Raw genomic sequence first — 24032 nt, forward strand, 5'->3', positions numbered from 1 at the left:
GTCTAAAGGGAAGGATTGGTTTGGTGCAATTATTCATCCTGTGGAGTAAATGTGTCAGAATGCCTTGTTCTTTTTTACCCCAGAGACTCACAACAGTTATTCATGGGCCCATTCTCCCATTCCCTCAAATTACCACAGCTCTAATTAATACAACACTACAGGGTGGAAACAAGTAAATGGAGAGCAGCCAGGTGAAAAATCATATCTCTGCACCATTTCAATGAGCTGCCCTCACATAGAGAGATTATTTTTTAGCATGCTGTGCGATTGTTTTGCACTGATCAACCTTTTTTTGTGTGTTGCAGAACTGGGCTGGGATGCGCTGTCCGTACAAGCTGCTCCGCATGATCCTGGCACTGGTTTGCAGTATGTTCTCTATATTTAACCTGAAACACTCTCCTCTACCTTCTTTATGTTGAAGTCAGCCATAAAGCACAGATGCAGGATTTTCTTCAGCATCAAAACACAACTGAAATGGTTCACTAACCCCTTGAAGTGGAGAAGTAGATCCATCACTAAAAAAAAAAAAACTCTAATGGATCAGAAGGAGATGGGGTTTTTTTTACACACATGTTAGCTTTCCAACTGGTTTGGTTGTTTTTCCTCCACATTAGGGCCAGTACAGACCATCAAACTCTGCTTTACTTCGTTATCAGCAGAATAGCTTTTTAAAAGCAATAGGAACTGAGTCATGCACATAGATCTCCTCTCTGAAATATGATGAACACAACCAGGCCCCTGGTTCAAGTCCCAGCTGGGGGACCTGCAACAGAACAGAAATGGGGCACCCTTCTGTGTGGAGTTAGCATGTTCTCCCCGTGCATGTGTGGGTTTTCTCCAGGGACTCCGGCTTCCTCCCGCCATCCAAAAACACGCTTAGGTTAATTGGTTACCCTAAATTGTGAATGTGAGAATGCATGGGTGTGTGATTGTGATCCTGTGACAGACTGCCGACCTGTCCAGGGTGTACCCTGCCTTTGCCAGGAAGTGGCGGGGATAGGCTCAAGCAGCTCCGTGACCCCAAAAGGGATAAAACGGAATAGAAGATGTAAAATCACAACAGAATTCATCAGATCTTCTTTGTGATTGCAGATTCAATCACTCCGAATACAGAATTTTACTTTTTTATGAGCCAAACGTAGTCCTTAAAGCTTAGGAAAGCCCTAAAAAACCACATAAAAGTAATTACAAGTTTTGAACATTTTGAATGTTTCTTGCAATGATCTCCTTGATTTAAATCATCACCGTCTGCTTGTTTTCCCACAGAGCTCAGACTTTTAAATATGAAATTCACATTAATTTGGGTAAAAATGAACTTAGATGTATTGAAAAAATGAAAAAAATCCCATTACAAAAAAATTCAATAAATGGTTCTGTTACATTTAATGTAATTATAATGGTCCAAAGAAGGCAGACCAAATGGTTGACCCTTACACATTTTCACCTCACCTAAAAGTTTGGACACCCCTGCTTTAGTATCATATCGGCCAAAAAGAGACATTCATCAAATCTTTGACAGAGGAGGAACAACAGACTGTGAATAATTATATTTGACACTTCTGCTGTTATCTCTGTCTGGCCCAAGAGTTACTTCAGAACCAAAAGCCCTGAACCTGACCCCCAATTAAGTTCTGGTTCCAGAAAGTGTCAAACAAAAATGGTCCAATGTTTTGCTTCTTGGTTTTTCAACCCATTCCCTTTCAGGTTGTTCTTCATAATGTATTTTTTGCAGTTTCTCTATTCTTTGTCCTCTGTAGTGAGCTCAGAGGTGGGTCGCGCAGTCTGGCTCCGCTTCTCACCGCCGTTGCCCTCGTCAGGTCCGCAGCCCAGCTTCATGGCTCACCTGTCGGGGGCCGTGGTCGGCATCAGCATGGGGCTGTTGATCCTGCGCAGCTATGAGGAGAGTCTGCAGAAACAGTGCTCCTGGTGGGTCATCGTCTTCTCCTTCATCACCTTCCTCCTCTTTGCCATCTTTTGGAACATCTTCGCGTATGAGCTCCTAGGTGTGCAAATCCCTCCTCCCCCCTGATGACGGCCCTGTGCTCAGCACCTCGAAAATACTCGACCTTTTGCTTCATCTCAAGTTAGCCCCATGAAACCATTCAAACTTATAATCCATCAAGAATCCTTTTTTATTGATCCTTTGCGAATCAAAGAAATATGTCTCTTTTATTAAAGAGGGGATTATCGTAGCAACAAGTACAGGTCAACGTTCCTCAGACCTACTGGAGGAGCATTTTGTCTTTTTTATACACATCATATCTCCTCTTCATTACCAGCACCAGGTCTACTGATAGCATTTTTCTTTCAAATGACTCATTGGTCATTTATTTCAAGTGCAACTTTCATATATAGACCTCAAATTAGACAGAATTCATCACATGGGTCCAGCTAAAAAGAAAGTCAAAAGGGAGTCAATGGATCCGTTCTGGAAAAGCATGTCAATGGAAAACACAAAAAGAACTAATCAATTTTAAACTTTTTTTTGTCTTCAATTTTTAACTTCAACTTACAGGACTGTGACTTTTTGCAAAATTGCTGGCATACCAAATTGGAAGAAAAAAATCACACATCAAATATGGTGCTCTGAGTGATATTTTTTAAAACATCTGTAGGTTAGACAGAAAAATGGGTTGAATTTGATGTGGATCTTTAAAGTTGAGCAATTGCCCTGTCATATTTACGTTGTAGAGCGCCGGTATCTGCATTTTTTCCTGGTTCCGACTCTTGCACTGTGGATACAGAAACGCACATGACATGAAAATAGGAGATGAAAAAGAAAGTCAAACGTTGTCGTGATCCGGTGAAAAGACAACAAAAACAGTCCACCACTTCAGCAGCAAATGCCATTTTACATCCATTACTGATGTAAAATATGCCATTTTCTGGAGCTTTCAGCAAGATGGGAACACCATCTTCTCCTTTTTTTGTCTTTGAGAAGAAATGCTGCCTGAGTCTGTTGCTCAACAAGGAAAAACACAGCAGACACTCACACGGACGCCTCTGCCTGTTCCCGCTCTGGCAGACTGACCTTGGGAGAAGGTCGTGGATGCGTCGGCCCCTGACCTCTGTCCTACATATCCTGGAGGGCATTGGGGTCGTCGTCAGGCCCAGTTGATACCTCAGTTTCTTGTTCTTAGGGACTGTATACATTTGTAAAGGAATGTACCTATGAAGAAAAACGTGTTATTCTGTTGTCTGTTTTTTATTTGACAGTGAATATGTATATTATATGTTCATAAATAAGACTATATTTATTTGTATTTTTCCCCTGTTGGGGGAAACGAGAAAAAAATTCAAATGGTGCAAAATTTTATGGTATGATTGTCCTTATGACTCCTATATGGCTTTGAATTAAAAAAATAAGAGCCAAAATCTTACAAGTGGATTCCACTTGATTTTATATATTTAAAGTCAGTGCTTTATAAAGTAAGCCATAGGAAAAGCTAACAGAAGAGGGTAAAACTTGGAGGGAAAAAGAAAAGTATTTATTGGGTCAAAAGCCACTGACCAGTAGTTACACTAAAAGATCAATTAAAAAAAAAAGAGGGGATAAAACTCTTTTGTATATGTGTTATCAAAAGCGTTTGTTTTCTTATCAGCAGGTGATAAGAAAATAATTCAAACTGTGCAAGTATATGCCTGTGAAACCCTGGACTGTTTGAGATGTTTTCATGTAGCTGAGCTTGTTTCTACACTTTTTGCCAACTTGTTTATAGTCAATGCAGTTTAACTTTTGCGAAGTGCCCACACCTCCAAACTGTTGGTTTTAGCGTGCAGACGCCTCACCGCCACTCTCCAAATGGGTTCCGGTTCTTTAAAAAGCCGAGCAGAAAAAAGCTGTTACATGTATTCGATGCAATGTTTAATTCATCAATCCTTGAATCACTCATTTTCAAGGTCGCTTAAGGTCAGCACTCCTTAGCACATGACAGAATACTTTGTTTTAAACGATGGGAATGAGTTTGAAGTCTTTTTTTAATAAGAAAAGGTCTACTAGGATGTGGCAGTTATGTATTCTTATTGAAAAGTTGTGAAGATCAGGAAGTCTTGAAAATGTTGATCTGATGATGAATAATGCATACATACCCTGGTAGCCTGTAATGAAGATAAAGAGGATGCCTGTGAGAGGTTAATGTGCCTCTTAAAATTAAGATTTTATTGGAACTTCTTCAGGGTTAAGCAGGAAATAAAAGGGCTAGTAAATGAGTATGCTTTTGCAGAACACGCTGACTGTGAAAATAACTTCTCCTGGAAATGTGTGCAGAATTAGAATCGGAGCTTGTGAGTTCACACTGCCCTCAAAACTGATAATGAAGAGGTTCTCCTCAAAATTATTGCGTACAAAAATAAATTTCAAAGGATTGTAAGTGTTATTTGTTCAGATCTTTTTGGAGGAAAGTGGGGGAGAAAAGGAGAAATCAGACTCTTAGGGGGTGAAGTTTCCAAATTGGTGTGTTTATTTTCTGCAAGGCAGATCTCCTGGCTTTGGGTCACACGGTTGCAACCTGCTTTTAGTAAATTGAACTGATAGAACCCTTTCCTGCACATCTGTGACATGCAAGTTTGATTCACACCTGAAACAACAGTGCCAGCACTCTGTAAAAATTCAACAGGGTGTGTACTTTCCTATCTGCTTTCAAATCACACCAGGATGATCCACCTCTCTGCTGAAGCAGTAGGGTTTAACAAGCATTTCCCCTGCAAGAGGAACATTCATTTAAATTTTTGTTTTTTTTAGACCTATTTATTTTTAACAGCTACAGGAAGTCGTGTTATTTCTCAGAATGCAGCATCATTTTATAGTTTGATTTTTTTTACCACACTTGTACTTATTACCATCTTCAATGGAGTTTTTGCATTGCTTGTTAACTGACATTGTGTGCAAAAGCTCTACTTTGGTGCTTTGTTTTGACCTCCCTATGCTTATTCATTGTGCTTTTATGACCTATGCCTTGTTTTTTATACCTAAATAACCCCATTAATAAGTGATGGCGATACTTTTCTTGTTAGCTGCATGTGACATTCTTCACAGTCACCTGCAGAATCTATAAGGGACAGAAAACCGCAGTGCAAACATCTGTAGCTGCTTTGAGCTGCTGTGTGCCAACAAGCCCGCCAGGTTGCCTTTTCTTAGCATTTAGCTCCTCTTAGGTATGGGTGACACTCACTACAGGACCGTGCAGGTGAAGCAGCCTGCTGTAGCTTCCTAAATTAAACCATATCATCATTCATTGTCTGGTTTATAGGTTCTCAAATCAGCTCTGGGGCGCAAAAAAAGGAAATACAGCATAATTTTCAAATCATTTCAAATGTAAACCTTAAAATATTTTATCATATTACAATCTATGCTGGTTTAAAAAGATGTTTGGAAAAGACAACCAGTGCTTAAGGATGTAAAAAGGCAGTAGTCGGATATTTTCTTTGTATAAAATCAAGGAATTGTTTTTAGTTTTGTCTTCTTTAACATATTAGATTGAAAAGTCATAGAGGAGCATGTTGTGGGACTTTTTCAGGCTGATTCCTTGTGTCAAGAAAAAGGTGCCAAATTTCTGAGATAAAATATCTCACACCAGACAAAAAGTTGTGCCAAAACAGCATTTACAAACGGATAAAAGCAGAGGAACCAACTCTCCACCAAGAGAAACTTCAAAGAAAGAACTTATATCAAAGCACTTCTCAACCAATTGTACTTTTTAAATGTTCTGAATGGAAACATTTTATATTGTATGCGTGTGTATTCATCAATATTTACAGTATATTTATAGATACACACACATATACATTTTGTTTTATTTTGTACTGGTCATTGTACTTTTGATTTTATTTAATTTAGAAACAAAATAAATAAAAAAAACAATACTGTGGCCAAAGTTCTCACTTGTTTCTTTGATTCCCATGTTTTTAAATAAACTTTTCTTTTGTTTTAACAGTAAAATATTAGTAGATTATTAAATTATGAGTCATGGAAAACCAAAGTGAACACAACATTGTAACACCAGGCTTTGTAACTGTAAATAACTTTATTAACTCTTGGGAAAGTAAAAAAAAAAAAAAAAAAAAGAAAATCACTCAGTGATCAGATTTGTTTTTAATAGACTGTAATACTTTTTTTATGTAAAAGAAATACTTTCAATGGCACCAAAGAAGGGGTTATATATGAGTGAACAAATTTAGGCTGTTTTGAGTTTCTTTGCTATGTGTTCACTATCAAAATCTGAAGTTTTTTCCTGTGTGTTTACATTCTTCATGTTTAATTCTTCAAAAAGCCGGAACTGTTGTTTTGTAGCTGTGGTCATCGCCCACAAACACAACTCCAGCCTGTGAGGTGTCCAGTCCTGCTGTGGATCCGCTATGGGTAGAAGGAAGCAGAAAATCATTTTCTCCACATTTCAGTTACTATTTGTCTGCATTTTTTTTTCTGCTGTGTTTTTTTTTTTTTTGTTGTTGTTGCTTTTAATAGAGAAGTACACCAAGATAATTCCACACAACAGTTTTGTATCAGAACCCCACCTTTGTTTAGTTTTTTAGACCGTTCAACAATCTTGCTCAGGAACACAGTGTAGTTCTTGGCTGTGTACTGGTTGGGCGGCAGTCCTGGCACACTCTCCATGGCCTCATCAGACATGAATGCAGTCTGTTCTGGAGCTCCTGCAGCCAACACAGCTGGAATAAAACAAAACCTGCAGCCGTGAGGACCTCACAAAACTTAACAGGACCAGTTAACTACAACTGCATAATCTGTCTGTATAATCTGGATAAATCTGAAAATCTGCCTTTTTTTAATGCACATTCATACACAAGATTAAAAGAAATGAATGTTTGCCAACCAGAAGCAGTAGCGGGACCAACTCCTTTCAGGAAACTGAGTTCTGCAATCGCTGCCTGGACATCAGGCAGGAGGTTAAAAGCATTTCTGGAACATTTCTCTACTGTATCCTCGCTGTTGGAGGCCACCAACTGCTGTAGCCTGGGCCGAAACTTCCCTCTCTGAAAGGGAAACCAACAGAGCTGCATAAGAAAGTGGTCAACCTTTTATTACAAGAAATACACTTGCCGACAATATATATTTGTAGGATTTTACATTAGAGATCTCCACTTACTGTCAACTTCCACTGCATTAGTTTCACCAGCTCCGCCAGAGTGATGTGTTTTTCTGCTCGACTTGAAATCTGAACAGGAAGCTCCTCTTGGTACCTATAGACACAGTTTGTAAATAGTATAATAATTCGTATTTTTACTTTTTCATGTAAAGTAAACCAATATATTTCAGGGAGCCAATTGTTAAGTCTGTAATACTCGGGAGGATCACATACATTTTTGGTATTATAGGGTTTATTATAGAAATGTCAATATTTTTCGTAAGAAAAACATATCATTGACCTGAAGATTAAGCAACATAACACAATATAGGTATACCAATGAATGATTAAAGTACTGAGAAATTACAAATGAAGGGAAGTTGTTTACCATGCCTAAAAAGAAATAATAATAATAATAATAATAATAATAATAATAATAATAATAATAACAATATACCACTTATCAAGTTTAAGCAGGTTCCCATGTTTCTTTCCTTGAGCTTTGGCCTCGACAACATTCCAGTACTTGTCATAAACCTTCCTCCATATGTTCGGTTCCTCGCAAACAAACAGGCCACTCATGTCAGCTGGGCTATTATCCACTGCAAATACAAAATTTCACAGACAATTTTGGTATTATACTATAAATTAGCAGTTAAAACGCCGTCTATTGCCTTCAGTTTATTGCAAATACCACGTTAGCTCTCAGACGATGGACTGTCAAAATGTAAACAATCCGTTTACGTTCGCGCTTCCTAACCAAGATACTCTCGCGAGATTAGAGCAAAAATACAACTTCCGGCGCTGCAAGCATTTAACAACACTTTACAGCATAAGGTGAGTCCAAGAAAGTATGATATCTGATTCACTTTTAGTCTTACGTTAACCGTGCTTAGTTTTTCTTGTTCTCCTTAAGCTGTCTAACTCACTATTTAACTTACTACTGTGCGGTTTTTATCACCGCAAAACTGTTATGCTAACAGATAGCCTTACATTTCCTATCATGTGTTAATTTATGGATCGCTGAATAGGTACTCCGAAGCTATAAATTCGTGTCTGGTTTATGTTGAAAAATATGTTTTAAGATGAACAGGTTTTTTTTTAAATCAGGAATGTCATGTAGGTTTACTCCCGACAGGGTTCAACCCCAGGTTAACCTTATTGTTTGTTTATTTTTTAATTATATATTTGTTTTTTTACATTGTGTGGATGTTTCTCTAAACATAGACACCATCCCTGAACAAAAACTGGAGCAGATCAATAATGTGATCAACGCTTGAAAACAGGCTTGTGTTACTGATCTAATATATATATATATATATATATATATATATAAAATCTTTTAAAAAAAACAGTGCACACTCTTTAACATTTTTCAACAAAAATGTCTCCTCTTGTAATACATTTTTCATTTTAAAATAAGACGGCCTATAGAAATGTATTATTGGTTGCAGATCATGTCAGAGAAATTAAACCATCTTTTAAAATTACATATTGTTAGTCTGTTTTTTTTAATGATATAAATAAGTTATAATATCTATGGTACAACTCCAGTTTGCACAAACTTGTGTTGCTAATTTGTCACTCTCTCACCAACAGGCTGGCTCACATGGGAGCGCATGAAGAGGACTTCGTCCAGTGTCAGACATTCATGAAATTATCATTCAGTAAAAAAGTAGGTGTTTGTTCTTTAAACAAGCTTTTGACATGTTTTCCTTTGTGCTTCCCTTCACCATCACATTTTTGTGGTTAAATATGTAATGTGTTTCCCTAGAGCTCCTCCTGCTGGTGGGATGTTGCCCCCTCATAAATTGATGCAACAAACCTCTTTGACCTTACTTTTTATTGCATCTGGTTTTTTTAGGTTATTTTTTTTTTAGATAAAATCTAGCAATATTATAAAAGTGAGTGTGAAAATGTTTGCAACTAAAACAGAAGCTATATTAGATCAATATGTCTTTATTGTTTCTTTCAAAGCTCAAACACCCTTTTGGGATGTTCAACCTCTAAAGACCCAAGCTTATATTTAAACCAACCCCTCAACAAATGTAGTCACAGGGACCCAGTTAAGCAGAATTAAATGAAGTGGTAAAATAACCCAACATGTGAAGACTTTGTGAAAATATGTTTATATTTACTTTTTATTTTTATTTTTACAATTAGCTTGATAAATATGGAGAAGATGTCACGGGTCACCACCGCGCTAAGCAGCAACACCATCAGTGGCAAAACAATGTTCTGTCACTTGGACGCTCCTGCCAATGCCATCAGCGTGTGCCGCGATGCATCCCAAGTTGTCGTCGCCGGGCGCAACATTTTCAAGATCTACACCATCGAGGAAGAGCAGTTTGTGGAAAAACTGAATTTACGCGTCGGCCGCAAACCCTCCCTGAACTTCAGCTGTGCTGATGTCATGTGGCACCAGATGGAGGAGAATCTGCTGGCCACGGCTGCCACCAATGGGGCGGTGGTCACGTGGAATTTGGGAAAGCCTTCTCGCAACAAGCAGGACCAGCTGTTTACCGAGCACAAACGCACCGTCAACAAGGTGTGCTTTCACCCCACAGAGGTTTACATGCTGTTGAGTGGCTCTCAGGACGGCCTGATGAAGTGCTTTGACCTGCGTAAGAAGGAGTCTGTCAGCACCTTCTCAGGTAACTACTAGCGAGTAGAGACCACTCAGATCAATGTCAGGGTTATGACTTTTTTCATTAATAAAGAGAAGAACCACACAGGAGATGAGAATTTTTGCTAGACTTCTGCAGAAGGAGAATCGGTCTGTCGAAGCACGAACAGTCACGGAGGAGTTCTGCGTTTCTACTGCATGGAGCTTCTTTTTATTGAAAGCTGCAGGTTGCAGACATGAATGTGGGTCATTTAATCAGGAACAACAGGAACATCATATTCTTGTATAATCACAACTTTTCAGGTCATTGTTTTCTTACTGAAAGATATAACTGAGACAATCATATTATGGTCATTATAGCGTGTAAGCAAATGATAATTACGCAACTATAACAACGAAAATTGGGTTTTTGATGTTATTGTGGGATTTTTCTGATGATGGAGAACATTTATAAAAAAAATTTAGCTTAAAATTGCATTTCTAAATATTTTTTATTCTAGTCGTTGGGAATCAGGAGCAGATGAAAAAATGCTGTTGGAAAAAGAAGTTATTTGTGATGTAGAAAACAAAGAGAAGTTATTTGTGATGTAGAAAACAGGCTGGGTGGCCACAAGATCCCTGCTCCTCTGTATTTTTGTTGATCCACTTGCAGACGTCTAGATCCTTGTTTTCCTCTTCTGAGCTGGCATCTTGCTCAAAACTGGATGACTGGATAGCTCTAATATTGCTCGCCATTTTTGTTGCCCTGGTAATGTTTGGTTGAGGGTGTGAGGGACTGTAAGCTAGCAGGTGAGAGTAAGCAAAGAGATAAAGCAATGAGGAGGGAAAGGGGGCGGAGTTGCCTCTACGCCAACAGCCCCACCCATAATTTAGAGGTCAATTTCTAATGAACTATTGCAGCTCTGCAGAAACTATGTTATAGGCAACAACACAGGTTTTTTTAAATTTTGCCTAACAAAGGTAAAATTTATAATTAAAAAATAAAAAATTGATTGGAGCGGATCTTTAAATTTCCCTTTACATTTCCCATCTTTAATACTTTAAATCCTCTGACTCTCCCCTGTTGGCTCTTTCAGGTCAGTCGGAAAGTGTAAGGGACGTCCAGTTCAGCATGAAGGATTTTACATTTGCTGCATCCTTTGAGAACGGTAATGTTCAGCTGTGGGACATCAGACGACCGGATCGGTACGAGAGAATGTTCACCGCTCACACCGGCCCTGTGTTCTGCTGTGATTGGCACCCGGATGACAGGTATTATAAAAACACCTTAATTTAAATGTAGTTAAAGTAAACTCAAAATTTCAGATTGTCATATTTTTTTTTTATTTTTATGTTTGCCTCTTTGAAGTGGCTCGCTGCAGTTGTTACTTCTCATGTTGTTGTTTTCTCAGAGGCTGGCTGGCTACGGGAGGCAGAGACAAGATGGTGAAGGTTTGGGACATGACCACTAACAGAGCTAAAGAGATCTACTGCGTCCAGACCATCGCATCAGTGGCTCGAGTTAAATGGCGCCCCGAGAAGAGGTTTCACTTGGCCACCTGCTCTATGATGGTGGACCACAACATCTACGTGTGGGATATCCGTCGCCCTTTCATTCCCTTTGCCACCTTCGAGGAGCACAAAGACGTGACCACTGGTATTGTGTGGCGACACCAACACGATCCATATTTTCTGCTTTCCGGCTCCAAAGACAGTACACTCTACCAGCACATGTTCAAAGATGCTACCCGCCCTGTAGACAAGGCCAACCCTGAGGGTTTGTGCTTCGGGCTTATGGGGGACTTAGCCTTTGCAGCCAAGGAGAGTCTGATAAACAGTGACACCAATAGGAAGCCCTACCCTGGAGGTGATCGCCGCAATCCCCTGTTTTTCTTCAAGAAGACCGACCCGACAGAACAGTTTGCCCACGTGTCCAGTGCGCTCACGATCTACCAGACAGGCTTGGACAGTAACAACATGGACTGGTTTGTCAGTACGGCGCAGCGCTATCTCCTCACTGGAAAGCCGTTTGCAGAGCTGTGTGATCACAACGCCAAGGTGGCCCGGGAGCTCAAGAGACCTCAAGTAAGATTTCCCAGCAGCCTTTTCTGCAGTTTTCCCAGGAGTCAAGAATATATATACATAAAACTATCATCAAAAATTGCTCGGATAGGTTGTGTCCAAATTCTCTCAATACTCAATAATATATTTGTCATTTAGAAAAATATATAATATCTTTATCTTTTAAGGGTTAGATTTAAAAAATATTTATCCTTTTAAGTTATGACAGATGTTCATGAGGATCTGTGGTTGTTTTCCAAAGTGTTAAAAAACATCAGGTAACTTTGATCCTTGTGCGTGTTTGCTGTGACTTTTCGTGCTAGCGGTCATAACAACATGTTGTCGGAGTTGGAAGCCAACGTGGCTTTCTTCACTTCACAGGTTTCTACGACGTGGACCATGCTCAGGATTATGTTCTCTGACCCGGCCAACCTCCCTGCAGCCGGTCTTAACCACAGCCTCAGTAAACTGGGCTCCTTACCTTTAATGAACAGGTTAAAGACAACAAACCAATTCACCAAGTAAAGTTTGTATTTCTGAACCTAAAAGATGAATTGTGATTTAAAAAATACATTTTTTTTTTTAGTTTCAGTTTAAAGGAGATGGGTTCAGGCCTGGCCTCAGAGAGCAGACTGGAGCGCGGTAAGGGAGACAGCAGGCAGGATAACATCCACTTGGAGACTGGGAACTCACACATCAGCAATAATAATGAAGGTGGGAGTGGCAGTTAGTCGTGCAGCACCGTCTGGGTACCCAGAGGATCTGGATGTCCTTGTGTTGTTTTTATAATACCCACAACTGACGCATGTTTTGATGCAACTGCAGAAAATGAGGAGACGGAGGGCAGCGACGGCCCAGCAGAGTGCATGTTCGGAGACGCAGAGTTAGACGATGACGATCTATACTCAATGGACCATGAGAACCAAGCAGGTATGTTGGTGTGAACTTCCGCACCATGTCTTTAGTGGAGATGCTGCCATGCTCAGTTTTCTTCCACCTCTGCTTCTTTAGAGGAGCAGGAGTACACGCTCCCACAGGAGGGCTTCCAGCTGCGCCACGAGATCGTGGACAACCCATCCGCCCCAGAGCACTTCCAGCAGGACAAGGCTGACTCGCCGCACGTCAGCGGCAACGAGGCCGAGGTCCCCTGCCTCACACCCATCGAGTCTTTCTCGCTCATCTCCATTTCCCAGCCGCTGTTCACCCATCATCTGCCTGCTAGTTTCTTCTGCCCCATTGTGCGGGAGATGCTGAGCTACTACGCCGAGCAGGGGGACGTCCAGATGGCTGTGTCTGTGCTGATCGTCTTAGGAGAAAAGATCCGAAGGGAGATTGATGACCTTACTCAGGTTAGACAACAAATCCAAATAAAGACCCACTCCGATTATCTTTTGACCTATTTTCTAAGCAACATTCTTTTAATTATGATAATGTCGTTTTTTAGGCAAAATCAAAAAACCTGTGGCATAGTTGCTGCAGTAGTTCATTAAAAATTCGACTCTGACTTGTGGTGGAACTGTTGGCGCAGAGTAAGCCCGCTCCACTTCCCGTCACCCATCTGTTTACACGCTCTTCCGCTAGCTTACAGCCTAACATTACCTACAACAATGTAGCAAAAATGACGAGTAAGATTGGAGCTATTCAGCCGTACAGTTTTGTGCCAGAAATCAGGAAAACAAAGACGTTGGTGGATCTATTTGTCTGCAAGTGGAAGCATCAGAATGGAGCAGAGCGGGGAGGTTGTGATCCATCCAGCATATTTCTACAGCACAAATACGACCTTTTTTTAACAGCATTTTTTCGTATGCTCCAGATTCACAACAATTTGAATAAGTAAAATACTTCAAACTTCAATTTTAAACTCAACTTTATGTAGACATGTCCTTCATCATTACTGGACCCACTCCAGTTTTCATCGTTGTGGGTCTTTAATGATGAAACTGCCTGAAACATGACCACCTTTATTTATTTTACATCACAAGTCCAACTGTAAAGTTTTTCTTTTGCCCTTTCAGGAGCACTGGTACATGTCTTATATAGACATGCTGCAGCGGTTTGAGCTATGGAACGTGTCCAATGAGGTCATCAAACTGAGCACGTGCAGTGCTATAACCTGTCTGAATCAGACGTCCACGACTCTCCACATCAACTGCAGCAACTGCAAGCGACCAATGAGCAGCAAGGGCTGGATGTGTGACAGGTCTGACCTTAGTCTCTGCTTTCTAAGTTTACCTTTCTAAAGGGATCACCACAATACAGCAATGGTTAAATAGAAATTAAAATTACTTTTCATGTAGAAGATTTATTCTGCAATTTGAGTTAATGGTAAAAATGAAACCAAAAATACCAATTTGTCGTCAACAGTACATAACAACAGCTGAATTTAAAAAAAAATAATTTTGCATATCTGTATTTTTATATACATATATATATAGATAGATATAGATATAGATATAGAGATAGATAGATAGATATAGATATAGATATAGATATAGATATATATAGATATAAAATTATTTATTTTTAAGAGATAATTCAGGAATTGGTCATTTTGCTCAGTTAAAAAATGCATGAAATATATATAACATATTAAGACTTAAGTGAAAAAAACAACAAAAAATTCTACCAAGAAAGACAAAAAAGTTTTGGAAAAAAACAAAGCAAGCTGAGAAATGACTTAAAAAGCTTAAATTTATATGAAAACAGAAATTAATTAGAAATGACACCTTTTTGTGCTTTATATGTTAATTTGCTGATATGCAAATGCAGATTTTGTTTTTGGCTTTTTATTTTGTATTAATGAAATATTCATCTTATTAGCTACCACTACAGTTTGGTCTTAGAAACTATTGTTTTTGTGAAACCACTGAGGTATCCTATGCTGCAAACGGCTTCCAAGACCATCAGCGTACCAGAAAATAAAAGTCTTTGAGTGAAACGTGTTCTCAGAAGTGGAATGTGGCTGTCCTTCAGGTGCCATCAGTGTGCCAGCATCTGCGCCGTGTGCCACCATGTGGTGAAGGGGCTGTTCGTGTGGTGTCAGGGCTGCAGCCACGGCGGACATCTGGAGCACATTATGAACTGGCTGAAGAGCAGCGCTCACTGCCCTGCAGGCTGTGGCCACATGTGCGAGTACACTTGACCCAGCCGGCGCTGGTTCCCAGAGGAAGATGGGAAGACGGCCTCACGCTGGCCTGGATCGCACACCTTCAGGCGTCACAGAGAAAGAAGACCGCCTTACCTGTCCGCTTGATCCTGGAGTGTCAGACCAAGGTCATGTGTGCACTCCTGAACAACTGCACATACAATTAGGTGAACTCGTGTTTGGACGTAAAAAGTCTCCTGAAGGATTGGTGAGTTCATGTAAAAGTCATAAAAGCACCTGCAAGTCTGACTCATTCATGGCTTTGAAACTGTTCTGGAAATCTTGAGTTCCACAAAACCAGATGTTCACTTATAGTAAGTGGTGTTAATGTTTTTACCTATAGAGAATTCATTGCTGTTAGCGAGCTTTTAGGCGTTTGACTGAAGCAATAGGCTGCAGCACAGCTGATCGTTATGCATCAATGTGAGCAGAAGGCAACACCAGGACAACTCTGACAAATCCTAAAGCCTATTAATTTGAAATAACGATCACACTTCACTCGTGTAAGGGCCGATCTCCAACATGGCGACCTGCCAGCAGACGCATACTTAACACTGGAAAGCAGCCAGCAGCAGAGCAGTCTTAGAAAAGCTTGGATTTCAAACCTTAAGACTTAAAGGTTTAATGCATTTCAAAATAAAACATCTGCATCTGAACAGGAGATGTTTTAAAGAAGGAAAATCCCACTAAACTGATGAGACACTTCCCCTTTAGAGACAATCTACTTTGTATTAATAAATATCATTAGAAGAAAAAAAAAAATCAAGATTCTTCTTTTGTCATAAATAGAACCCAGCAGAAGCAAAACTTTTCACCTCTAGGTTATCAGTTTGCGCTGAACCTCCTCTAAACCATAAAGTGAGATCAGTTCATCCACTCTAATCCCGGAATATTAAGGATTAATAATCCACCACAACATTGCTGCTGTGAATGAAATCTAAAATGAATCCCATCATGACATGTTTGAGTTTTTACTTTAACCTGAACCTATATTGTTTGAAATGTTTTATCACTGAAAATAAACTGGTTCTCACATCATTTAGTTAGATGTAACTGAAAAATCATCTTTGCCACAGATCTGCCATTTAAAGTCTTCATAAATGGAAACTCGGTTTACAAAAACGCATTTCCAAACATTTCTCATTTGTTGTATTTTAATGTGAGCTAACATGAAACCAAAAATCATGTTGGATGTTTGAGGGGAAAATCTAGAATGTTTTTACAAGTTGATTTTCATTCAGCAAGACACTTTCTGTTAGGATCTACAGCACAAATGTGACATTTCATTGGGATTTTCCTGATTGTATTTGTTTCTGTCCATCTGAGCCACGCTTTAAAAACCAGGACTAGAATTTTCAAACGGCTTCCCTCCCTCTCTGTACTTTCTCTGCATCACTGTGGTAGAAAACCAGCTTGCACAGGTGAGAGGGTCAGGTACCCTTCCCGTCTGCTTCTCCTGCAGCAGCTGCTGCATTGCACTTGTCTTCTTCTGGCGAGCTCTGGTCCAGGATGGAGCTGCACGTCTGCTGCAGCAGGCTGGCCTCTTCTTCATCGTCGTCTGAGATTGTTCAGGGTGGTTGCATCACCCTCCGTCAAATACAGGCATTGGCCCTTACAAAGAAGGAGATTGAAATGAAATTGACAGTCCGTAGCGCCCCCATCAAGTGATGATCTGTAGTCACCTGAAGGGCTCAAGGTCGCTCCAAGCTGTCTGACACGCTTTCTGGTGCACTCAGCCGCCTCAGACTCTGAAGTAAAGTTTGGAGGTTTCCAGCTGTAACAGCAGAATAAACAAACATCTGCATTGAATTACAGCATTTTTTTAAAACCGTGCATAATCTAACGAATTACCATACCAAGTTCTTCTTCGTAGGAGTCCAGCTTCTTCATCAGCCCTTGTATGTTGGACCCACCTAAAGCAGGACATCAGATCTCTTAAAGTGGGAGTTTAAAGTTCAAAACTGCCTTAAAACTAAGAAATCACCTTCTTCCGGATTATTCTTTTTTCCTTCCCCTTCCAGACCTCTGTTCTCATGGGATGTTAGATAAGAGAACAGTTCAGTTCGACAGGCTCTCGCCTTTGTCAGGGTTGCGTTTGCATCCTGGGCCAGCCGGTGGTTCTCCACTAACTCGGTGTGGACCCTCTTCCACGCCATTTTGTCCTCCATCAGGCATCCCTCCATCACTGTACGCAGCTTTTTCTCCTGAGACACCTGACTCTGCAGGCTCTCTGCCTCCTCACAGCGCTACACAGGCGGAATTGGAGAAAAGCTTTCACAGAGGCGTCACCAAAAATCCCATCCTTGGATTTGGATGATGGATACCTTATGCAGCTGAATGGCCATTTCTTGCATCTCCGCCTCAAGCTGGTCAGCATAAGCTTGTTCCAGGGCGTCACTTGGGGGTCGAGCGTTGCTGTGCCACCTCGCAATGGCTGAAGTCATCTTACGTTTGGGTCCAAACAGCCTAAAGAGCATGAGCGGTGGAAGAACGGCGCCAAGTATGGATCAAAACATTATCCTGTCCGGATTGAAAGGATGAAAGTCGGGCATCTTACGTAATCCCTATTTCTTTAAGGTCATTTTCTGTCAGGGTGAGAAATATCCGCAGGTCGATGTCCTCTTTTTCAAGCAGCGGGAGGTATTTGGAAAAGCCGATCTGCTCCAGGAAATCCGCCAGGTCCTACATAATAGACAGAATTTATTTACACATCCGCATAGACAAAAAAAAAGGACAGAAAAATGAAGGCAAAGCTAAACTTGCCTTTGGGCCGTTGTAGGATGGAGGTGGAGCAGCACGTGTGCATTTGCAGTTGCCCGACCTGCTGGGAGGACCAGCACCAGTGTTTCCAAGACGATTCTTTCCTTTCGAGTGATGACTCTTTGCAGCTCTGCGAGAGCTGCTCCTTTTGCACGGATCAGAGTCCTGAAAACAGAACATGTGCAGTGACTACACGCAGAAGAGAAGCACATACAGAAGACGTTTATTTCAAAAATGTCACCTCATTACTCTCCAAGGAGCCTTCACAGTTGATCACATGAGGCAGGCCTTCACTGCTGCTGCTGCTGCTCCTCATGGTGGGCAGGTTGTTCTCAAAGAACGGGCTGTCATCTGCAGAGGTTACACCAAAAAACTCTTAACAATTTAAAAAAAAATAGGAAACCATGCTGTTATTCCTGGTAGACGGGTGTTTTACCTCTGCTACTGTGGCTCTGGCCGTCCAGCTCGTTGATTGGTGAAGTCACATCGCGATGGCAGAGGCCTTCACTCTGCTCACCCGGAAACATGTAGCCTGGCGCTACGGCTGAAGGCTCTGCCAGGAGAAAAAATTAGGATTGACAAAAGAATGAAGCCGTTTGCTGAACCATTTCCGATAAAAAAATAAAAAACAAATGGGGAAGCGTTCTGCAATAATTTCTTAGACTTTACCAGCAAGCTTGCTTGTGCCACCCACTCTAAACTTGGCGATGGCCTGGGGCCCATCGTGGATGCTGACACCTTTAGCTTGGCTTCGACTCGGTCGAATTCTCGGCGGACCGCCGTCAGAGTCCTCCGAGGAGCTGAGGTCTTCAAGGTGTCCTGATTAATATATGCAACAAAAAAAAAAGCTGTGCAATCCAAAACTTTGGGAATATAAACTAAAATGTTCTCCAAACAGTACCTAGTCTCATTCTTGGCAAACGTGAGTCAATGAGACTGACAATCTTGGTATAACCATAAATTGCGGCGAGGGCACGGGCCGTCTCTCCTTTCGCGTTTCGGTCATCAACTTTAACTTTCTGTAAATAAATTAGCTGGTCATGATGTGGGACAAGGCTCACTGTGATTCCATGTTCAATGTACGGAGTGTCTTATTTTGTTGGGTAAAACCCATAAAAATAATGGGGAATAAATGGTCTCAGCCACTAGAAGATGTACTCACATGGTCCAGCAAGTACTGAACAATGATTTCGTGTCCAGAAGCTGCAGCCTCCATCAGGGGAGTGAACCCTGATCCTGGCTCTCTGGAGGAAGAAAAAGGGAAATCTAAACTTTAAAGTCGCACTCCAGTTATCTTGAATGTTCCCAGTGGTCTTTTAATTATGATGATGCCGTTTTAAGACAAAATAAAAAAAACCTTCATCGTTTTCTAGGACATAGTTTCTGCAGAGCGACAGTGGTTCATTTGAAATTTGCCTCAGAGCTGTTGGATCAATTTGTCTGCAAGTGAATGCATCAGAATGGAGCAGAGCAGGGAGCTTGTGGGCTGCCCAGTAAAAAATATAATCATTTTTTCAACAATACTATTCATATGCTTCTGATTCAGCGATTTAAATTTAAATATCCAGAAATGCAAATTTTAGCTTAATTTTCCTTATATGTCCTCCATCATCGGAAAAATGCCACAAGAACATGTTAAAAACACACAGATACCTACTTCACATTGGCATCTGCATTGTGATCCAGCAGGAACTTGACCATCTGTTGATGACCTGTGCTTGTACAGTGAAACAGAGCCGTCCAGCCCCGAGAGTCTTTCAGCTCCAACTCAGCGCCGTGCTTTTAGATTGAAGGAGCCGTCAATCAATGAGGAAGCAGCTGGTAGCTTCAAAGGAACGGACGGAGTGGGGTTTCTTACCTGAAGCAAGACGTCTGCAATGCTCTCGTTCCCACAGCTGGCTGCCAGCATCAGGGAGGTTAGTCCTGTGGAGGTGGTGGAGTTGACGTTCACACCCGCCTCCAGCAGGAGATTCACGATGTTGTCATGGCCGATGTAGGCGGCATACATGAGCGGGGTCCATCCTCCGATGTTCTTTGCGTCCAGGTTCACCTCACGCCTTGAAACAACGCGTGAACTGTTAGGAAGTACGCGAGCTCAACCGGTATATAAGTAAAAATAAGGGGGGGCGTACGTTTGAATGCATTCAGCCACCACCCCGTACTGTCCGATGGAGCAGGCGGTGTGAAGGTCCAGAGGAACATTCAGCTCCTCCGATCGCACCAGGGGGTCACCAAGCCACAGGGAGAGGCTGGCCCCCAGCTGTTCCGACTCACTGGATTCATCACTTAACTCCGACATTTTCGTTCGTGCCTGAAATGAAGTAAAAACACGAAAACGTGGTGCTTTCCCTACGAAAACTAAATCTGTCCCCAACTTACTTTCTTTCTTCTTTGAGCTAAACTAGCATGGCGAAAAGGCCGTTACTCAATGCAAAATTATGTTATGACAATTTTAATGAAAAGAAGAAATCAATACATAAAAATCAACGTATCTTGAAATAAAAACTTACAGTCAGGAGTTGAATTAAGGCATCTGGAACCCCAAACTTTCTTTGTTTTGTATGTTACATCAAATCAGGCTCGTGCAGAAACGAGCCCCGCCTTTTCCGGTTAAAAAGCGGGGAAAACTTTTACTGGAAATTATTTTCGTCATAAAATTAAAAGAAAACATTTTTTTTATATATTTTGAAAAAAAGTATTAAATGTTTTACCTCAAAATAATGAAAGAAATTTAAAAAAACAGTTTTAAAAGTCGGACCCAAAATCCACAATTATTAAAACAAATAATTATTTAAAACAAAAAAGTAGTATTTTACCGCTTCATAAAGCTCTGTCAATCAACCTTTTTTCACTCCCCGTTGCAGACTTCAACAGCTTAGTTACAATTTCACCAACACCCTCTCTCTGCTCAAAGTTTTTTTTAACTATACCAAATGCTTAAAAGGAAAGCAACACAAAAAAACTACTTAAAACATAAATTCTTCATATGAATACTAATTTCTTCTAGCTTATGTCTGTGCCAAATAAAGAAACTCAGAAAAATAAATTGAAACACTTTTATTTTGAAATAAAGAACTTCAAAATAACAATGAAAACATTTGAATGTTCAGTTTCATATTTGTACACTACACAATTTTACTATGTCACCTGATTTAAGGATTTAATCACAAGACATCCTTAAATCAGGTGACTCATGCATTGAGTCACCTGATTTAAGGATGTCTTGTGATGTGACAATGCTTAAGTCACCTCATAAGACATCCTTAAATTAGTTTTTTTCTTTAGATAGGTTCAACAAAACAACAAAGTAGATATTAAGTTAGAGCAAACTCCTGCTCTGATATGCTAAATGTATTTACTTTGTAATTTTCTTGCATTTTGACAAAAATATCTTGAGGCAAGCTTTTCTTGATAAAAAATATCCTGAGGAAAGCTTTACTGTTTGGGTGTTACATAACAAGAGTTTTGAGAAAAGTCACAGAGTGCAAAACAAAAAGAAAAAAAAAATATCAGAAAAAATTGAAACAAAATTCCTCCTTTGAAGGAACAAAGAGAAAAGATGACGTCTCTGTGTGACACTGTGGTGTTGCATCATCCTGGCCTTCACGCTGATGCAGGTTCTCATCTGTTGACAGTTTCTGTGTTTTGACTCCTGCTCTTCTATGGAAAACAGATTTCTTTGGGGCCTCTGATGCAACTTTGACCTGAGCTGATGCAATCTCTATTGTAAACAAAACAAAAAAAACCAAACCATCACTTAACAATGCATCTGTGACATAACTTGTCACATAAACAACTTTTACTCTTTGCGTAACATTCAACTCACCTCCCTGAATGAGCTTGAACTGCCTTGTCCTCTCTTCCTCCATTTTTTTCCTGTAGTCTCCAGTCATGGCTCTCATCACCTGCCTCTTTTTAGCCAGAGGAGCTTTAGAGCTGCGCAGAGTTTTCAGGGCGCGAGATGCTTCTTCTTCTGCAGAGAGTAAAGACATAAAATCTCTAAGAAATGTAGGTGATGACCAGACCAAGAAGTATTAAAAGTTAACCAGCAGCAACTGAGTTGCTTAGTACTTCATGCTGTTTTTGATCACCTTAATAATTTCGCTAAATTTTCCTTGATTTCTTTTTGTAATTTGGTATGAGATTTGGTTTTATCTCACTATGAAGTTTTTGCCTTTGTTTTCAGAGTGCGTATGAGGCACTAGATTATTCATTTTATACATTTCCATTTTTGAATTTGTTCCCCTGTTTTCCCTTTCATTCTTCTTCTTATTTGTTTTCATTTATTATCCATGCTTGTTGTTTCTGTCATTGTAATCTGTTCCATTCATTTATTTTTCTTTTTTCAGATGACGTTTTAAGTAATATCTTCCTGCCTTAGAAATAGCTAAAAAAAAACAGATAACTATTTAAAGTTTCAGATATAAAGTAAATAATTAAAGAGATAAAATCATTGCTCACACTGACTTTGTTTAGTAGTTCCCTTCTGGCACTTCAGCCCCAGTTCCAGCTGCTCGATACACCAGTCCAGTTGTCTGTTCAGTTTTTCTTCAGTTCCCTAAAAGACAATCAACATTTGATCTAAAATCAGTAATTTAACAATATTAAAATGAAATCTCCATAGCTACAGGGTTTTAAAGGAAAACATAACAAACCAGCTCTTCTTCTTCTTCTTCTTCTCGTGTCCCATAATCAGCCTCCTTCTTTTGATCTTTAGCAGGTTGCTCTTTTGTTCCAGATTTCTTTTTCGTCTTTTTTTTTGTTTTCGGTTGTGCAGACGCTTCAGATTGAGTGCTAGCATTATGAAAAAGTGAAGGTTTTTCTTCCTGGTCCTGTGGTTGGTTGGTTGGGGAAGAGGAGTGGGCAGTTTCTCTTGTATCCATCTCCTTGGAGATTGCAAAGTTGAAAGCAAAATCAGAGCACTGGCCTGAGAAGGATGGCCGGCCTAATGCTTCTTTATTCCCGTCTGATGGAGGTGTCTTCACCTGAGATCCTGAAGAACTGTCACTGAAGAAGTTGAATTTGAAGGAGTTGTCACTGCGAGTCCAGAGGGGATTCGAAGCCCCACTTTTGACAGGGGAGGTGCTGTCTGATTTTGCTTCAATATCTGGGAAATAAAGCAAAAAAAACGAATTTAAAATAACATTTATTATGCAAAATACACAGATTTACTTTAAGAAGCAATAGACTATTTAAAAAACCTACATTTTATAAGGGAAAAAAATGAGGTCAGTTTTGGTGCATTTAACTGCACGAAAACCAAATACTTTGCTTTGGTAAAGAAGTGCGCCAAGCACAACTCAGTAGCAAGATCATCTTAAACAGTTTTTTTTTCTGGTGCGTCATATAAATCATAAATAGTTGTGATTTACCTAAAAACAGTAGCTTTTGGTCCGTCACGTTTCCCTCCATGATTGCTCTATTTTCGCCTTAAAGCGTTGATTTACTCGAATATTTTGTTCAGTACAGCTTTCATCAAAACACACTTATTTCTTTAGATTTTGTATGTGTGTTTTAAATCATTATAGATCTTTAATTTAACCCGTAAAAACACACTAAAACCGTGTCCAGAAACTCACCACAGGTGTCACGCAATAATACGTCCGACTGGTAGTTCTCGATCAAAGAATAGGGAGTTCCGCTAAGACAGCATGAACAGAAAAAAGAATTATTTCATAATCTATAAACTTAAAAAAAAATGAATGTGCAAAAGGAAATGCTGCTATAGTTTTATGTTTGTTTTAGAATTTAATGATTAAATCATGATTTAAAAAAAAGATAAAATACAAACACACCTATATATACACACACATATGGGGTGTTACTTAAAAAACGCATTGTAATGTAAATATCTATGTGAATTTGACTGTGTAAGTCAAGTAAAAAGCAAATAATTTTTATAATCATAAACACATTTCTCCAATAAGAAAAATGCCATTTTAATTTTATGCGAGGTCGGGCAAAACTTTTACGACGGGAACTCGTTAATGAAACTGTTTTTGTCCCCTTTTTTTAAGCTGTATGCATTTAAAAAAGTGGCGGGCTCCTATCCACCCGTTTTCTTTAAACTGAACGTTTTCCCTCCTTTTTTCGCATTGCCACAATGAATCAGCGAACAAGCCCACCTTTTCCTGGCTGAGTTATCGTCAAGGGGGTGTTACTTAAAAAACGCATTGTAATTTAAATAACCATATGAGTTTGACTGTGTATGTCAAGTAAAAAGCAAATAATTTTACGTCACTTAAACATTTTATAGCTTAATGTAATAGATACATTTTTAAAGCTGCTGCAGAAAGTAAGTTTTATATTTAATTTGTTTAAAGGGTAGTTAAGAGGAAAATTTTACACATCCCTTTCACCAGTGAAAATTTAGCGTCAT

General features: G+C 39.8%; 5 protein-coding genes across 9 annotated transcripts in view; 2 read left to right on the forward strand and 3 right to left on the reverse strand.

Annotated features, from left to right (window-relative positions):
- The window catches only part of rhbdl1 (rhomboid like 1), a 44465-nt gene extending 40943 nt beyond the window's left edge, over nucleotides 1–3522 (forward strand). Inside the window, exons 7-8 of the mRNA XM_023949144.1 lie at nucleotides 306–366; nucleotides 1758–3522. Of these exons, the coding sequence (XP_023804912.1) occupies nucleotides 306–366; nucleotides 1758–2029 (333 nt within the window). The 3' untranslated portion in view covers nucleotides 2030–3522. The remainder of the gene's footprint in view (nucleotides 1–305; nucleotides 367–1757) is intronic.
- A 2482-nt stretch (nucleotides 3523–6004) lies between these two features.
- On the reverse strand, nucleotides 6005–7857 carry LOC110017196. 2 transcript variants are annotated; one of them, XM_023949159.1, is made up of 6 exons: nucleotides 7777–7857; nucleotides 7540–7684; nucleotides 7104–7197; nucleotides 6831–6990; nucleotides 6514–6666; nucleotides 6005–6352 (listed from the first exon to the last, which is right to left on the reverse strand). In XM_023949159.1, exons 2-6 carry the CDS (start codon nucleotides 7662–7664, stop codon nucleotides 6174–6176), a joined length of 711 nt encoding a protein of 236 aa, XP_023804927.1. In that variant the 5' UTR covers nucleotides 7665–7684; nucleotides 7777–7857; the 3' UTR covers nucleotides 6005–6173. The 2 variants fall into 2 exon arrangements, with proteins under 2 accessions (XP_023804927.1, XP_023804928.1); XM_023949160.1 differs by having other exon boundaries at nucleotides 6514–6651; nucleotides 7540–7815.
- Nucleotides 7854–15931, forward strand: wdr24 (WD repeat domain 24). Its single transcript, XM_023949123.1, has 11 exons — nucleotides 7854–7919; nucleotides 8682–8757; nucleotides 9246–9736; nucleotides 10785–10959; nucleotides 11100–11772; nucleotides 12130–12242; nucleotides 12335–12462; nucleotides 12574–12678; nucleotides 12760–13097; nucleotides 13764–13948; nucleotides 14722–15931. The coding sequence occupies exons 3-11, from the start codon at nucleotides 9256–9258 to the stop codon at nucleotides 14888–14890; spliced, it is 2367 nt and encodes a 788-aa protein (XP_023804891.1). The 5' UTR covers nucleotides 7854–7919; nucleotides 8682–8757; nucleotides 9246–9255; the 3' UTR covers nucleotides 14891–15931.
- A 98-nt stretch (nucleotides 15932–16029) lies between these two features.
- Nucleotides 16030–20273, reverse strand: anks3 (ankyrin repeat and sterile alpha motif domain containing 3). 2 transcript variants are annotated; one of them, XM_011488148.3, is made up of 16 exons: nucleotides 20164–20273; nucleotides 19786–19964; nucleotides 19512–19710; nucleotides 19311–19432; nucleotides 18816–18897; nucleotides 18555–18672; nucleotides 18323–18472; nucleotides 18090–18206; nucleotides 17895–18004; nucleotides 17657–17818; nucleotides 17451–17575; nucleotides 17218–17359; nucleotides 16878–17139; nucleotides 16750–16806; nucleotides 16576–16667; nucleotides 16030–16504 (listed from the first exon to the last, which is right to left on the reverse strand). In XM_011488148.3, exons 2-15 carry the CDS (start codon nucleotides 19950–19952, stop codon nucleotides 16585–16587), a joined length of 1896 nt encoding a protein of 631 aa, XP_011486450.1. In that variant the 5' UTR covers nucleotides 19953–19964; nucleotides 20164–20273; the 3' UTR covers nucleotides 16030–16504; nucleotides 16576–16584. The 2 variants fall into 2 exon arrangements, with proteins under 2 accessions (XP_011486450.1, XP_023804900.1); XM_023949132.1 differs by lacking the exon at nucleotides 20164–20273 and adding an exon at nucleotides 20033–20125.
- Nucleotides 20274–20695: 422 nt separating this feature from the next.
- c19h8orf33 (chromosome 19 C8orf33 homolog) lies at nucleotides 20696–23761 on the reverse strand. 3 transcript variants are annotated; one of them, XM_023949150.1, is made up of 6 exons: nucleotides 23026–23761; nucleotides 22639–22760; nucleotides 22309–22539; nucleotides 22121–22211; nucleotides 21480–21626; nucleotides 20696–21374 (listed from the first exon to the last, which is right to left on the reverse strand). In XM_023949150.1, exons 1-6 carry the CDS (start codon nucleotides 23063–23065, stop codon nucleotides 21163–21165), a joined length of 843 nt encoding a protein of 280 aa, XP_023804918.1. In that variant the 5' UTR covers nucleotides 23066–23761; the 3' UTR covers nucleotides 20696–21162. The 3 variants fall into 3 exon arrangements, with proteins under 3 accessions (XP_023804918.1, XP_023804917.1, XP_023804919.1); XM_023949149.1 differs by having other exon boundaries at nucleotides 22309–22760; XM_023949151.1 differs by having other exon boundaries at nucleotides 22309–22760; nucleotides 23233–23332.
- Nucleotides 23762–24032: the final 271 nt, after the last annotated feature.

Source organism: Oryzias latipes, chromosome 19, assembly GCF_002234675.1.
Source record: "Oryzias latipes chromosome 19, ASM223467v1".
NCBI classification, from domain to species: Eukaryota; Metazoa; Chordata; class Actinopteri; order Beloniformes; family Adrianichthyidae; genus Oryzias; species Oryzias latipes.